The 14,914-nt window shown below is 27.7% G+C and overlaps 1 protein-coding gene across 2 annotated transcripts in view; it reads right to left on the bottom strand.

Annotated features, from left to right (window-relative positions):
- Nucleotides 1-3,329: 3,329 nt before the first annotated feature.
- LOC148306786 (organic cation transporter protein-like) overlaps nucleotides 3,330-14,914 on the bottom strand; it is a 69,636-nt gene continuing 58,051 nt past the window's right edge. For both annotated transcript variants that reach the window (XM_088264383.1, XM_088264384.1), the window contains exons 2-6: nucleotides 10,034-10,212; nucleotides 8,449-9,104; nucleotides 7,044-7,677; nucleotides 5,799-5,914; nucleotides 3,330-4,994 (exon numbers count right to left, since the gene is read on the bottom strand). In XM_088264383.1, coding sequence (XP_088120509.1) covers nucleotides 4,925-4,994; nucleotides 5,799-5,914; nucleotides 7,044-7,677; nucleotides 8,449-9,104; nucleotides 10,034-10,212 — 1,655 coding nt within the window. In that variant the 3' untranslated portion in view covers nucleotides 3,330-4,924. The remainder of the gene's footprint in view (nucleotides 4,995-5,798; nucleotides 5,915-7,043; nucleotides 7,678-8,448; nucleotides 9,105-10,033; nucleotides 10,213-14,914) is intronic.

The following is a 14,914-nucleotide window of genomic DNA, read 5'->3' on the forward strand; positions in this document are numbered from 1 at the left end:
ACAATACACAAATTATGTAATACATTTATTATACATAGTATTTTTGGGATGAAAATCCTCATCCTCAAAATTAAATTTTCAAATTTCGTTGGTGTTTTTTTACAATTTTATTTCTTGTATGATACAAAAATTTTTACTTTCGAGTTCTATGAAGAAATAAAACGTTAAATAATTAATAATATAATATACTTAGATGTAAAAATACATTGATTTTACTTTGTTAGTAAATGATGAACGCCATTGAAATTTAAATCCATGGAATTGGATAAAATATCTATTAGGAAAATAACTTTAAAATGAACTTTGTATTTGAAGAGTGCAACACCCGTGCATCCGGCATACTAAGCATTGAACGTGATTTGAAACTTAATAAGCTGTCTTGAAAAAATTAAAAGAAAAGGCTTTTTCTACCGTTAGTTATTTGTATTATCTTCCGATATTATACAAAGCAGTAATGCTGATCACGTTGTGCAGCATTAACCTAACTGTTGTGCGTTACTGGATGAATGTAATGTAAGAATTATTAAACACGCATAATATTATATCATACTCACATATCGCTCACTCCTTTCAAGAACGTCATAAATAAAAAAACTTGATTTTTCAGGAGAACGTTTTTAAAGTTCTAAAATATAACACTATGTATTAAAAATAAATATTAAGCCACATATTGAACTTTTTACTGTGCAACTGATCTTTTTAGGTAAAACCTGAAGGTTTTTTCCATTTGAAAAATATTTAGTTTATTAAAGAAAATGATTAAACAATACCTTTTCTTCAAAATGCGAAAACAACATTTTTTGCCCTGTAGCGGGTAAATATTAAGTAAAAAATATGCCTTTTTTGCTGGGATGTAATACATTTTCTGGGCATTCCGAAAACATACACAACTGGAAATTGACGATTTTTGATTTATGACGTTCTTGAAAGGAGTGAGCGATATGTACTACATAACATAATTTATTTTATAATCTATGGCAGGTAGTGAAAATAAAATTATCTCTATATTTTCATGGGTTTCAGAACCAAAATTATAACTGTTCAATGAAGCTCTATTGGAGAATACATATCTTACCTACTCTTACTTATTTAAGCATGTTGTATAGGGCACAGCATCATATAAATCAGTGTTAACTTGATCGTTAACATGTGAAATGTATAAAAATGGTTTTGAAAATGACTTACATGGTAACTTACGACTTCTACCAAGAACGATCGATATGTTGAAAGATAATATAAAGCAAAAAAAAACATGATGAAAATTTGATCAACCCTCCGCTTTAAAAAGCAGTCCAGTGTAATATTGAATAAATTTTAAAGTGAAAAAAAATCACTTAAATTTATTTGGGAATCGAACCCGAGACCTCCAGTACGATAAAGGAACGTGCTGACCATGACACTACGGAGACGGATAACATGCATCTATACCTACACACATATACATATACACACACATACATATATATATATATATATATATATATATATATATATATATATATATATATATATATATATATATATATATATATATATATATATATATATATATATATATATATATATATATATAAGATATATATATATATATATATATATATATATATATATATAGATATATATATATATATATATATATATATATATATATATATATATATATATATATATATATATATAATAAAATAACTAGGTACCTACCTATACATTTTATTAAGTACTTACAAAAAGTACCTACATAAAACAGTTCTACCACCAGATGCCGCATGCGTCGCTCAGAATAAAACAAAAGACTTCCGATAATATTATTAACTGTCAGAATCAGATAGATAGATAGATAGATAGATAGATATAAAGTTATTATAAAGATAAATTAAGAATAAACTTTAATTATAAAGCAACACATTGTTTATTTTATTATTATACACCCACTTTACATATTATTTACACGCAATTTACAAAAGAAAAATATTACCACGTTATATATATATATATATATATATATATATATATATATATATATATATATATATATATATATATATATATATATATATATATATATATATATATATATATATATATATATATATATATATATATATATATATATATATATATATATATATATATATATATATATATATATATATATATATATATATATATATATATATATATACATGGACTGCTAATTTGCTAAATTCTGAATTTATAAACAAAACATCGGAACTTTGAAAGACTTCTCATCTCATGTCTCCGACCCGAAATTACCTCGCGACATCTAGTGGTAGTATAAAAAATAATAGTTAGAGACATCTATAGGAAATTTAGTGCAACACATGATTTTCATAAAGAACTTCTTGAGAAACTCGTGAAATAACTTATTACATTTTATCTCATAACGCAGCTGTGATTATTTAAAAAAAAAACATAATTAGTAAACAATCAAAACATCTTTTTTATATTCAAAGTTTATTAGATTTACATATTTTAAATATACGATACGTTGATATAATTCTTACTTAATAAACAATAATGTTGTTCTTGTTTAATCATCAGGTATGAAGCGTGTATTAACATTTTTGTTTAAAGTAATAAGTTATCATAACGCACGTTTTATATTATTTGTATTTTTACAAATAAATAAAAATATTTATTATTCTTATGTCAACTTTTGCAATTCCATACAAACACGATCAATGTATTCATTTGTTGGATATCGATGCATTTTCCATTAAATGATTTTGGAACATAGAACATGAAAATATTTTTTGCCAGTATACACACGTAATATATTCGTGAGTATACTGACAAAAAACGTTGACTTTAAAATCCCTGTTATTTAATGCTTTTCTTCTTCTCATCCTTATCCGCACCCCAATGGTGCATAGGGCACTGCATCGTATAGAAGCAGTGTTATCTTGATCATTAAATACAAGAAGGAAAGGTGATCAGCCTTCCGCTTCAGGTGCCAGTCCAGGGTCATATTAAATAAATATTAGACTGAAAAATCACTAATATTTATTGTGACCCTCTAGGGAATCGAACCCGGGATTTCCAGCATGGTAGCCAAGCACGCTAACCACTACACTATGGAGGCGGATTTAATGCTTTTAGCTTGAATAAAATACCCGCTATTAAACTTAAAGTTGAATTTACTTTTAAAACATGACATTTTAAACTACTTAATGAATGTTGCCAATTTATAGAACGATGAAAACTTTAATATTTTCATCATTAAGTCAAAATTGCATATTTTCGAGTTAACGTTTTTTGCCAGTACATCCACGATATTTTCACAGCGGTTATAAAAAAAACACATGCAGTAATCATTATCAATTTATCTTTTATTAAATTCTTACTTTACATTTAAAGATATGCATATTTCTGATGAAGTAAAAAATGGGAAATTTTACATTACAGGAAAAAGAATAGAGAAACAAGTTGTAGACAATGTGAAAACAAGTACAATTATTAACCTATATATTAATAACCTACGTCATAATCATTATATAGGTTTTCAGGTTAATAAACTATAAATACTTAATTGAATCCTTAGAATATTCAACATGTAACTATTTGTAATATTATGATAATTATTGTGTATGCTAGGTGTAATAAAATATTTATTTACATAATAAAAATACCATTTCGGAAGTACTGTGGCATTTTGAATGTAACTGTACACTAGTGCTTGATTACAAGTAAATCAAGAACATATACAATCTAAATCCTAACATCTAAATGATACACGATAAACATTAAAGAAGACTAGACGATAATATTTTGCAACATATTTAGAAATGCAGAACAATAAAATACAATATGTACAAATACACTCGTTACAAATACACGATGCATCTTTATAAAATACATGTATTTAATTTTAACCCATAACCTAATCTTAATGCCAGCATTATTAAACTTATTTATGAAACTAAAACAAAGGGTATAAGTACAAAATAATTACTTATAAGTACGATTTTAATCCGACTGATATTTCGGTTTCTTAACTAAAATAATAATACGTTTTTGTATTCGAATCCGGTTGTGCTTATAAAGACTTTTTTTAATATATATTTTGAGGATAATTATGAAATTACAAATAATCTAGTACAATAGTAAACTACAAAATCTATATACCTATTTGTACATATTGATCGTGTATGGAAGTAATAAAGAAAGAAACCATATTTTAATTCCACTGCGATATCCCATCATTACAACTGTTTTATGAAATATGTTTTATCAAAACCGATCGTTAGATAGTTAGGATAAACATTTATAAAAGTAAGATCGGTATCATAAAATTGAATAAGAAAAATCTATTTAAAAAATGAAAATAATTAGTTTCATAACAACAGTTTCTTCAAAACAAAGTGTTTTCTTTAATTATTGTAACAGTTTCTTCAATATTCGTTCATAAATTACCTATTAGAATATTTTAAAACATCGGTATATGAATGATGATATCGTTAATCTAAGGTAATTTTTTTTGAAGGACAAATTAAATCTGAAAATATTCTGAAATAAAGAATACAGTTGAAATTATAGCCAAGCAAAAAATGGATAATTGATATTGTATACATAAAATATATCTTTTAGAATTCAACTTTTCTCAACACGATTCAAAGATCAAAATATATTTTAATACGATTTTTTAAATATAGTTTACTAAATTTGGCAGTTTTGGTAAATGGTTGGTTTGGCACTTACATTATATTCTCAATGTTGACGAACACATTTATGAACAAGTTCTGTTGTTCGTTTTACGTGTGAAACAAATCTAATTAAATTGATTTTATACAAACAGTTGTAAAATTGATGAAAATAATAACCTATATTTTAATTGAAACACTGAAACAACACATTGCACAAGTTTACTACAGTTAATATTTCATAACGAAATACAACATAGGATTTACTTCGCTTCGGATATCGTAAAAGGTCCGTTATGGTTCGATGCGTTTTGATTCTGAGTCACAGCGGATCTGAAAAGTAAAAAGGATAATTTTATCTTAAAATATTATACTGAAAAATGGCACGTGAAATCTTCAAATAGAAATTTCCTGAAATAATCTGGCAAATGTTGTTTTCCTAAAAATTAGTAATATGAAGAGGATATACAGAGTTTAAAAACTAAGATTTGATTCCATTTATTACAATTCGTCTTACAACTCTTTTTAAAATAATATAATAAAACTTTTTTTTGTATTCACAATAAAAAAAATATCTTTTTTTTCCACTTAGGATTTAAAATATGAAGATTTTTTATTGATATCTTAACATAAATGAAAAGAATATGAGAATCTGGGCATTCACAGACCTTGAAAATTGTCAAAGGCTGGATTGACTGATCACTTAACAAACGTGTAACATTTACCATTCTACCCATGATTGACAACCACGCTTTTCAAATTTTGGAAGCTCTATTTAGAATTCATTAAAAAACATCTCAATGTTCGTAAAATAATTCGGGAAGAATCGTACATATATTTCATGAATGTTTCTGCTAATATTTTTTTAGTAATTTAAACTACAGATATTAACAAAGATAGACATTGCAACATCTTGCTTCATGCAACAACAAAAAAATTCACGCGTGTTTCTTTCAGGCAAATTTAAAAGGATACAGATGTCGTTAGATTTAGGACGTTACTGCTACGTGAGAAAGTAAATAAAGAATAAATTGTTAATAGGAAGAAAAAAAAGCAATAGCTAGGGATCTAGGGGTTGCATTCAATACATTGCACAAAAATAGTACATTTTTCAAAAATATTATTCAATTTACATACCTTCCTTCATACTGCACACTATTGAGTGACTTGTTGGCTGTTTCTGGTAGAAGTAATACGCAGAGCCCTCCAATGACTCCTACAACCCCCATTACTACAAGTGGAAATGGGCTATTCTGCAAATACACGAATAATATACTATTAATTCGACGAAATCTTGGGAAAACTATGTCACTATACCACTGAACATATCGTTGTTATCGTATAAACCTAGAATAGCGTTCGCTGTGAAAGATTGACAGTGAAACTAATGTAACGTCCGTGAATTTTATTTGACAAGGAAAACAATCTGAATAAACACAGAAAATGCTGTCAGGACTGTTATTTATTTTATTTTAAAAAAAAATCCTAAATATGTACCAACTGTTATATTTTATATCTGAGATGCACATATGACAATGGATTTATTATAAAAATAAACATATATGAATGAAAACTGCTGTCACTTCGAATATTGTATTCTATAATGTGATTGTGTATACCAGAAATATTTTAATGCATAACAGTCAAATGGTTTTTACGAATACTGTATAAATTTTTTTGCAAGATAATTAATAAAATACAAGTGTTAGAAATTAAAATAATGGTGGTATTTTCCAATAATAAGCAAGAAGAAAATTAGGAGAATGTAACCTCACTGTCAATGTTTTATTAAATTTTTGGCTAAAAATGATAGCTTCATATCATAGTGTAATTGCATATCTAAGGACAGGTTATGCATATGTGGAATTTATTTTATTAATTGTTAATGTTTTGAATAAATTAAAATCAATACATGTACCATGAAGTGGTGATGAGAAGTGAATGTAAAAAAAAAAATTATTAAATAATTCAATATCGTTCAAAACTAGTACATTAAACTTAAAGCATCTCATTATATCTTTATTTTTAAGTTTATTAAACAAAATATTAATATGGCATTATTTGGGGAAAGAGTTTTTGATGTATACTAGATTAATTATTTTTTCCTAAACATGATACGTTTTTAGTTATCTTTTTTTTAAAGAGAAATAAACTTATGTGTTTTTTTTTAATTATAATATTTTCACAAATATTTCAAATTTATACTATTTCTGTGAGCCTAAGCGGCTCATTATTAGAAATAGGTATAAAATTGCGGTAGAGGGGTTCGAATCGAGAAATTCTGACTTAAGAATCCGCGAAACTAACCATGGGACCACAACCCAATGTTTTTCTATCTGTAAAAAATTGATTAGTTATTAAAATTAAATTGTTTGGACTTACTAATGTCCACACGTAAGGAATGCAGACGAGGGACACTCCAGCTATAACTTGACTGACTCCAACCCCCAAGTTCCTCATCAGCGTCGGGTAAAGCTCCGCAGTATACATAGGAAGTACCCCATTCGTAGCACTTATCGAAAACTTGCTAATCATCGCAAAGGTGATCTTGAGCCAGAGCTTATCACTGAAAACATCCACCAAGGAGACGGCTAGACACCCGATTCCTGCGAACACGATCGTAAAACAGATCGGGTATCGCCTTCCTAGCTTCATGAGGATAGGGATACTGAGGGCTATGGCAGGGATTTCAACGACGCCAGACAGCATCGACGTGACGTGAAGGTTTCCTCCGAATGAGCTGATGTTCAGTACCAGACCATAATACACAATAGTCGTTGCTCCCCAAATGATGAACACGCAAGCTGTTATCTTTCCGATGGGTTTTTTAAAGAGATCCAGCACACCGAATACTCGATGTTCGTCTTCGGAGGGCTTGTCATCGGGCTGGAGAATTTTATCGAGCGATGCTGGAAGCTGCCTCTTGTTGGCTTTGGCGGCTTGCTGGAGGATTTCTTTTACTTCTGCTATGCGACCCATTGTGAGTAGCCACCGAGGGGATTCTGGGACAACCCACCTGAAAAAAAATTAAAATATTAAATTTACTTAGGTTTTCAACAAAAATAATATGTATTCGTGATATTGAAATAGTTATTTAACAAAATAACCTAACTAACCATCACGCTACTTCCCATTAGGGTAGGCAATGAGAATAGAACGTATCACCAATATGTCTTGGTAAACAATCTTGGCCTCTTCCGCATTCATGCATCTTCTCATACATACCCGCTGATTATTCCGACTCCTAACTTGACCACATTCAAATATTTGAAATAATTAATCATGCAAAGTTTTCCTCGGTTTTTTCTGCTCCTATTTCCAACTACATTCGCCTACATGGGTTTTACTGTTTTTTAGCCGTCTGAAAACACCTTTCTTAATTTCATCGATTATGCTTTTTTCAGCCTTGCATTATTTCCTTAAATCACTGCTCGAACTTCAATCATAGACCGTTTTGCTACACATTTGTCTTAGTGATCCCATTTCGACTTCATTCAATCTACTTCCATAATTCTTTAACCAACTCTATGATTTACCTCCATACAATTTATTCATTGATAATAATAATTTATTCATAGATTTCTTAGTAACCATAATGTATTTTTCAACTTAAGTTTTACTTAGTAAATACCACTAGTGCAGTAGCTCATAAGAAGAAACATACGTATATTATATAAAATAAATAAAAACTTGTTGAAATAAAATAGTTGTATTTACTAAGTAAAACTTAAACAAAAATGGATAGATTTTACCATAGAGTGGCTGGCGAATCAATTAATGAAATTACCATAGTGTGATGAGCAGAACTCCAGGCAGCGAGAGGGCTAGCTGCAGCTGTCTCCAGTTAGGTAATGCCAACGACAGCGCAGAGACCATGATGTAAGACACGGGAAGAGGAAAGAAGTTGCACACTCCAGCGATCGTTCTCCACTTTCCTCCGACGAGCTCCACCGACAACACGAATCCAGAAAACACCACAGAAACACAGAAGAATCCAAGAATGACGCGAAGGACCAAGTAAAGCTCGTACCAAGGACAGAACGTCACCGCGATCGCCAGAACTGTTTGCATCACCAATGCGAAAATGAGGGTTCTCTTTCTTCCGAATCTATCTGAGATCATACCGCTGACAACTCCTCCTACCCCAACACCAAAAAGAAACAACACTTCAGCAAGAGTGTTGAGATATGCTCTGTCGCAAACGAGATCCCATTCTGACACTATAGTAGTTGTCAAGAGAGAAGTGTCCCACTCCCAAGAAGTACAGGGTACCATATCGGCTTTCAGTATCTTTCCTTCTAGTACTTGCTCCGGTGTGATGGATTCCCATTTTACATCTCTTATGAGGCAGTTATTTTGTGTTTGACTGTAATTGATCCAAGTGTTGAGAGGTATGCTACTAAGGTGATCGGGCCTGGCGCACGTGAAGGCTTGATTTGCCGCCTGGAAATTAAAAAGACGTTCATTAGGATATCTTTTGATAACATAATAAATTCATTTCATAAATCATTTAATAATATTTAGAAATAAAGGATGAGAAAAACATGTATATTATGGTTAATATATTATCACAGGATGCATTTCTAAATGCTACAAAAATTATTACAGATAATAAATATTAAATTATTGTATTATATTTAATATTCTTCTTCCTGGCTCCATCCCAACTTATCGTCTTTGTTGGCCATTAGTTGTCCTCGGGTTGTAGGTTCTTTTATCATATACAACGTCACCTAGGCCATACCTTTGAATCATGTTATCTTTCTGTAGCATCCATGAATTTTTTGGTCTAGATGTCTTTCGAGCAAGATCCATGGCGATCGCCTGGTTTACAATATGTTAAGGTTCTCTATGTCCTATGTGCCCATACCATCTAAATTGCTTGGTATGGTCACAAAGGACGTATTTATTTTGTTAAAATATGGGATATAAATTGTTAAATATAATTTTATACATTGTTAAAAAACCACTTTATATGTAGCTTTTTCCAATTTCATTTTATGAAACTGAGATTTGTAGTTACCTACATTATCAGACTTGTGACGACAACCAAGGGTAACGAAGAAACTCGGTTACTAGTAAAAAAAGTGGGAAAAGCTAATTATTTGTTTTATTATATAAAATGTGGGTCCACAAATAAATGTCAGTACAGAATTTAATTTTGCATAAATAAATGTAACTTTAATATTCACTTTTTAAATTGAAATAACGATTAATCATTCTACAATAGATTTTTATGACAATAGTGTCGCCTTATAGAATTGTGTAATAAACTTGCGATGACTGTGTTAAAATACATATTTTTTAAGGGAGACAAAAATCTATATCCACATTACTTTAAAAAAATATATATATGAATATTGTGTACTTACAATAAAAGTAGGCGAGAATATATGGAAGGTACACGGGAAGGAACAAAGTGAAAGTAAGAATGTTAGCTTAAGCTGCCATGGTCCATAGTTTCCAATAACATTCGCTATGGGGTCATTTTCTTCCTCCTCGGGGGTCGGTGGCCTCTTCTCCACATCATTCTCCCCCTGTTTCGCCATGACTGAAAAAAAAATACAAAAAAAATTCAAAAATCTTCAACAATCTGAAAACTATCATTACTTCTATTAAATTGTATTCTGGATGAGATGTGAAAATATTTATGGACTTGGCGTTGGTAGAACTCCATTTTAACTTGCATATTAATTATTAAAAACAAATACTGATTTTTAGAGTCTACTAAATTGTATTTTGTTGTTAAAACACATAAATTTTGTGGCAATTGTTTCACCTTATTGTGGTATTGTTTACACTTTAGTTTGAAAATGCCTTAACAAGGCGAAACAATTGTCACAAATGTTATTTTTGTGTTCTTAATTATAAAATAAAATTTAGTGGACTCTTAAAATTAGTGTTTGATTTATGAAAATGCAGAAAAATACTTAAATAATTCCATACATTGGGTTTGAGCCCGTGAATTGTATCAGAATATCTGTGAAAAATACTGTTTTCAGTACTAATGGTCATAATGAATAAAACTATTTATCCGAGGTGTATTTTGCGCTGACGTTTTTTTTAAAATTCATTTACTAGTCTCATGTGAATAACAAAGTAAATATCTTTTACAGTTTACAAACATATCCAAGGTTGAATGAATTTTCTAAAGTAAAAATGTGTTTAAATGACAATGATTTATAAAAAGAAAAAAACTTCAATTTCACACTCATTATCAAACCGTTAAATGCTACGCTCGATTTGATATTAAAAACTAAGTTCATTGAATTATGAAAATAATGGCTTTTTGCTGACGATGCTATGTAACTGACACAAGTAAGTACTACCTGTGGTTTACATAATTTTCATGATCTGAATTCGATTCGTAATGAATATAATTCGAATACATTACACATATTTTATATTTTACCATGTGTTAGTTGTGCTAAATATTTTAACTATTTTACTATCTTTTTTGTGTTTCAGTCTTTTTAATTTATTACGATTTTTTTATTATTTTTGTTACTGTATTCCTCTGTTTGCTTTTGTTTTTTACGTATCTTATATACTTATCTATTATATATTATATATGAAAAATACTCATCGGGAATATTATACATGTTACTCTTATGCATGTAATACGTTTTAAAATAAATAATCATATTTAATTTTTAAATACAGGCTTTTTCATGGATTTTCTCAATGAATACACTGATTTTAAATATCAAGCAATACACGAAGCTCAGACGTGTGAGTAAACAGTAGGTGTTACGACGTTGGCAGTTTTTTTAGGATATAAATGACGCGTAAACTGGGATAGGAATTATGTGAATAAATGACAACACGAAACTATGGGAACAAAATAAAAATTAACATAACTTAAAAAAAATAATATTTAAATGCGGTCTGGGAATTAAATCGCCTTGGGATTAAGTTGATTTATTGGTTACACGAGGCGCGGGCGATTTATTACGATCTTTCAGTTAGCGCCGCGGCGGCAAACGGCACCGAGACAGCGTCGCGTCACGACTTTACACAAAACACAAGTGTTTCAGATGAAATTCTTCCTCTTATTTATCGATATAATTATTCTAAGATTTATCTCCCAGTGATAGTTACTAGATGATACAATATTGTATTTTTATTGTAATATTTGCAACAGACGATTTTCAGTAAATACATAAATTATCCACTGATCCCATTTTTTGTTCCATTTTATTTTGCTTTTCAAACTTGCAAATTGAGGTATTTGCCTAACATATTTAAGTACAAATTTTGAAATATAACCAACTTGTTTTTAATTATAGCATCTTTTTTTTACAAATTATTTATTAATTTAAACTTCATGTACAGGAATAAGTACATTGGCGGGCTTATTGCTAAAAAGCAATATCCTCCAACCAACCAAAAACAGACTAGTGATATTAATCAAAACGATTGATACCATATACAGCCGTTTGCAATCAGAGGGTAGTACTTGAACATTAAAAAAACATAAATAACAAATTAACATATAAAAAACATAAATCACAAAAGATGATAATACGGAAGGTAAAGGAAAAAGGGAGTTTAAGGAGGTAGAGGGAAAAACTAAGGGAGGATGATTGATAGACAGTTGGGATTCTAATGATAAATAGTTTTGTATCAGACGTTTCTTAAAAGTATTATTTTTTTCTTAAACGTTATTAGAGAAAGTGCATTTTTTACAAGGAGAGGTAATTCATTCATAATGCATAGGAGACTACATCAAATTCAGGATATAAGGATTAAACCATCTTCCTTTCGATTCTAAAATACAAATTTATAATTTTAAGTTTGTATTTTCACTGCCAATGAGAACGTTACTTGTTGTATTTACATTAATACACCCAAAAAAGCGACTTAATGCATGTATTTTATTTTAATATTTAAAACATACTTCTTGTTGCTGCAATGCGCTTTCGAACATTTTGAAAGCTTTGTAGTATATTACACTAAAGCTAAACCTTTAAAATGTAGTGTCAATTTAATAAATATATTTTTTTATGTTCGAAAATTAAAATATGAATTTGTTTTGTAGGAATTGGGAGATGTAATATTTTGTTTCGTCTGCCAGATGTTTCGTTAAAATTTAGACTTCCACAGTATTGTTCTGCGGTTGGAAATCAATTAATCAAAAAATCACAACATCACAAGAATTGCTCGCAGCTTTCCATTTGATTTATTATTTTGTTTACCTTTACTACGAAACTTATAACAAAAGTTTACTGTTACCAGCGTTGCCATGACATAAATAATTATAACACAAACACGTCGCCATTTCCTATATCGATGAATGATATAATAAAATACCTTTTTAGTATACACTATACTTTTTTAGTTAAAAATATATGAATATTTTATTTATTTGAAGTAATAACTTTGTGATTTTCCATTTTATAATTAAAATGATATAATGCAAAGATGTAGTAAGGATTTAAAAAGGCAAAGTTAGAAGAGTAAATATAAAAAGTCAGATATATTTTACAAGATTTAACTACAAAAATTATGAAATTAATTGCTACCGTAAAAAAATTATCATTATAATTGATTTTATATTTTATTTTATTATTTATTTATTGATTTGGCGTTTCATTTCTAGAAGTCTATTTTAATTTGAGAATTCATTGTTAAATCAATAAGATTTTTTAAATATACTGAGTTGTATTTAACTGTTAAAAAAATTATAAAAATTAATATTGTTACAATTGTTTTACCTAGTTATGGCATTTACAGACAAATGTGTGACACATTTGTTGCGAAACAATTGTCACAATATAAATTTTCATATATTTTAAACAATAAAATACAACTTAGTAGACTCGAAAAATCTGTGTTTAATTTAACAATTAATACATAAATCACACTTGATTATTAGTTTGTTAAAACGTCTGTACTGATGATATAAATGTATAAATAAATATATATTTATGTATATATATACAAATAAATATATGTATATATATATATATATATATATATATATATATATATATATATATATATATATATACATATTTATATATATATATATATATATATATATATATATATATATATATATATATATATATATATATATATATATATATATATATATATATATATATATATATATATATATATATATATATATATATATAAATATATAAATATATATGTATATATATATATATTTATATATATATATATATAAATATATATATATATATATATATATATATATATATATATATATATATATATATATATATATATATATATATATATATATATATATATATATATATATATGTATATATATATATATATATATATATATATATATATATATATATATATATATATATTTATATATATGTATATATATATATATATATATATATATATATATATATATATATATATATATATATATATATATATATATATATACATATATATATATATATATATATATATATATATATATATATATATATATATATTTATATATATATATATATATATATATATATACATATATATATATTGTATATAAACATATATATTCATATATGTATACACAAAGATACGCTGGTATGATATTACCTTAAAGCCTAGTAGAAGTCTGGGACGGTCGCTTCGAGGAAAGCTAAAATCCGATCCACTTGGAATCATAAATAAAATAAGAATCAGGACGAATCCTCATAAGGTCATCGTCCTGTGCAAAACTGGTATTAACAAATATGTGGGTATCGAAATATTATCTAAGCAGAAATGCTACAATAACGAAATGTTCCATAATATGATAGTTTGTAATATAGTTATTAATTTAGAAATCCCAACAGAGTATTTAACACCCAGATAGGGCACACTATTATCATTTGTAATTAGGTATATGATAAAATAAATAATTAAATAATTGAACAAGTCAACAGAAAAAAAATCTGTCAGTTAATTGAAACTAATAAAAATATATTTTTTTTAAATACAAACGTTTTGTTGTATTAGAAATATATTAAAAAAGGTTTTTTGTAGCTAAATTATTACTTGCTTACATAACTATATCATTTCGCGTTAATTCAAAAATGAGATTTAACCTCGTAAAATAGAGTAGATTTGTCTCTATGTTTTTTCCCAAGGTTAAGTGAAAATAAAACATTTATTCGTGTATAAAAAGAATACACCCTTTAAAAAAACTGCAAACCGCGTTTGTGCCGCATTGCTTTATGTATGTAAATATAAAATTTTTATTTCGATCGTATTTTAGA

Source organism: Brachycentrus maculatus, unplaced genomic scaffold (genome assembly GCF_059751285.1).
Source record: "Brachycentrus maculatus isolate JH-2025_06_01 unplaced genomic scaffold, ASM5975128v1 h1tg000226l, whole genome shotgun sequence".
Lineage (NCBI taxonomy): Eukaryota > Metazoa > Arthropoda > Insecta > Trichoptera > Brachycentridae > Brachycentrus > Brachycentrus maculatus.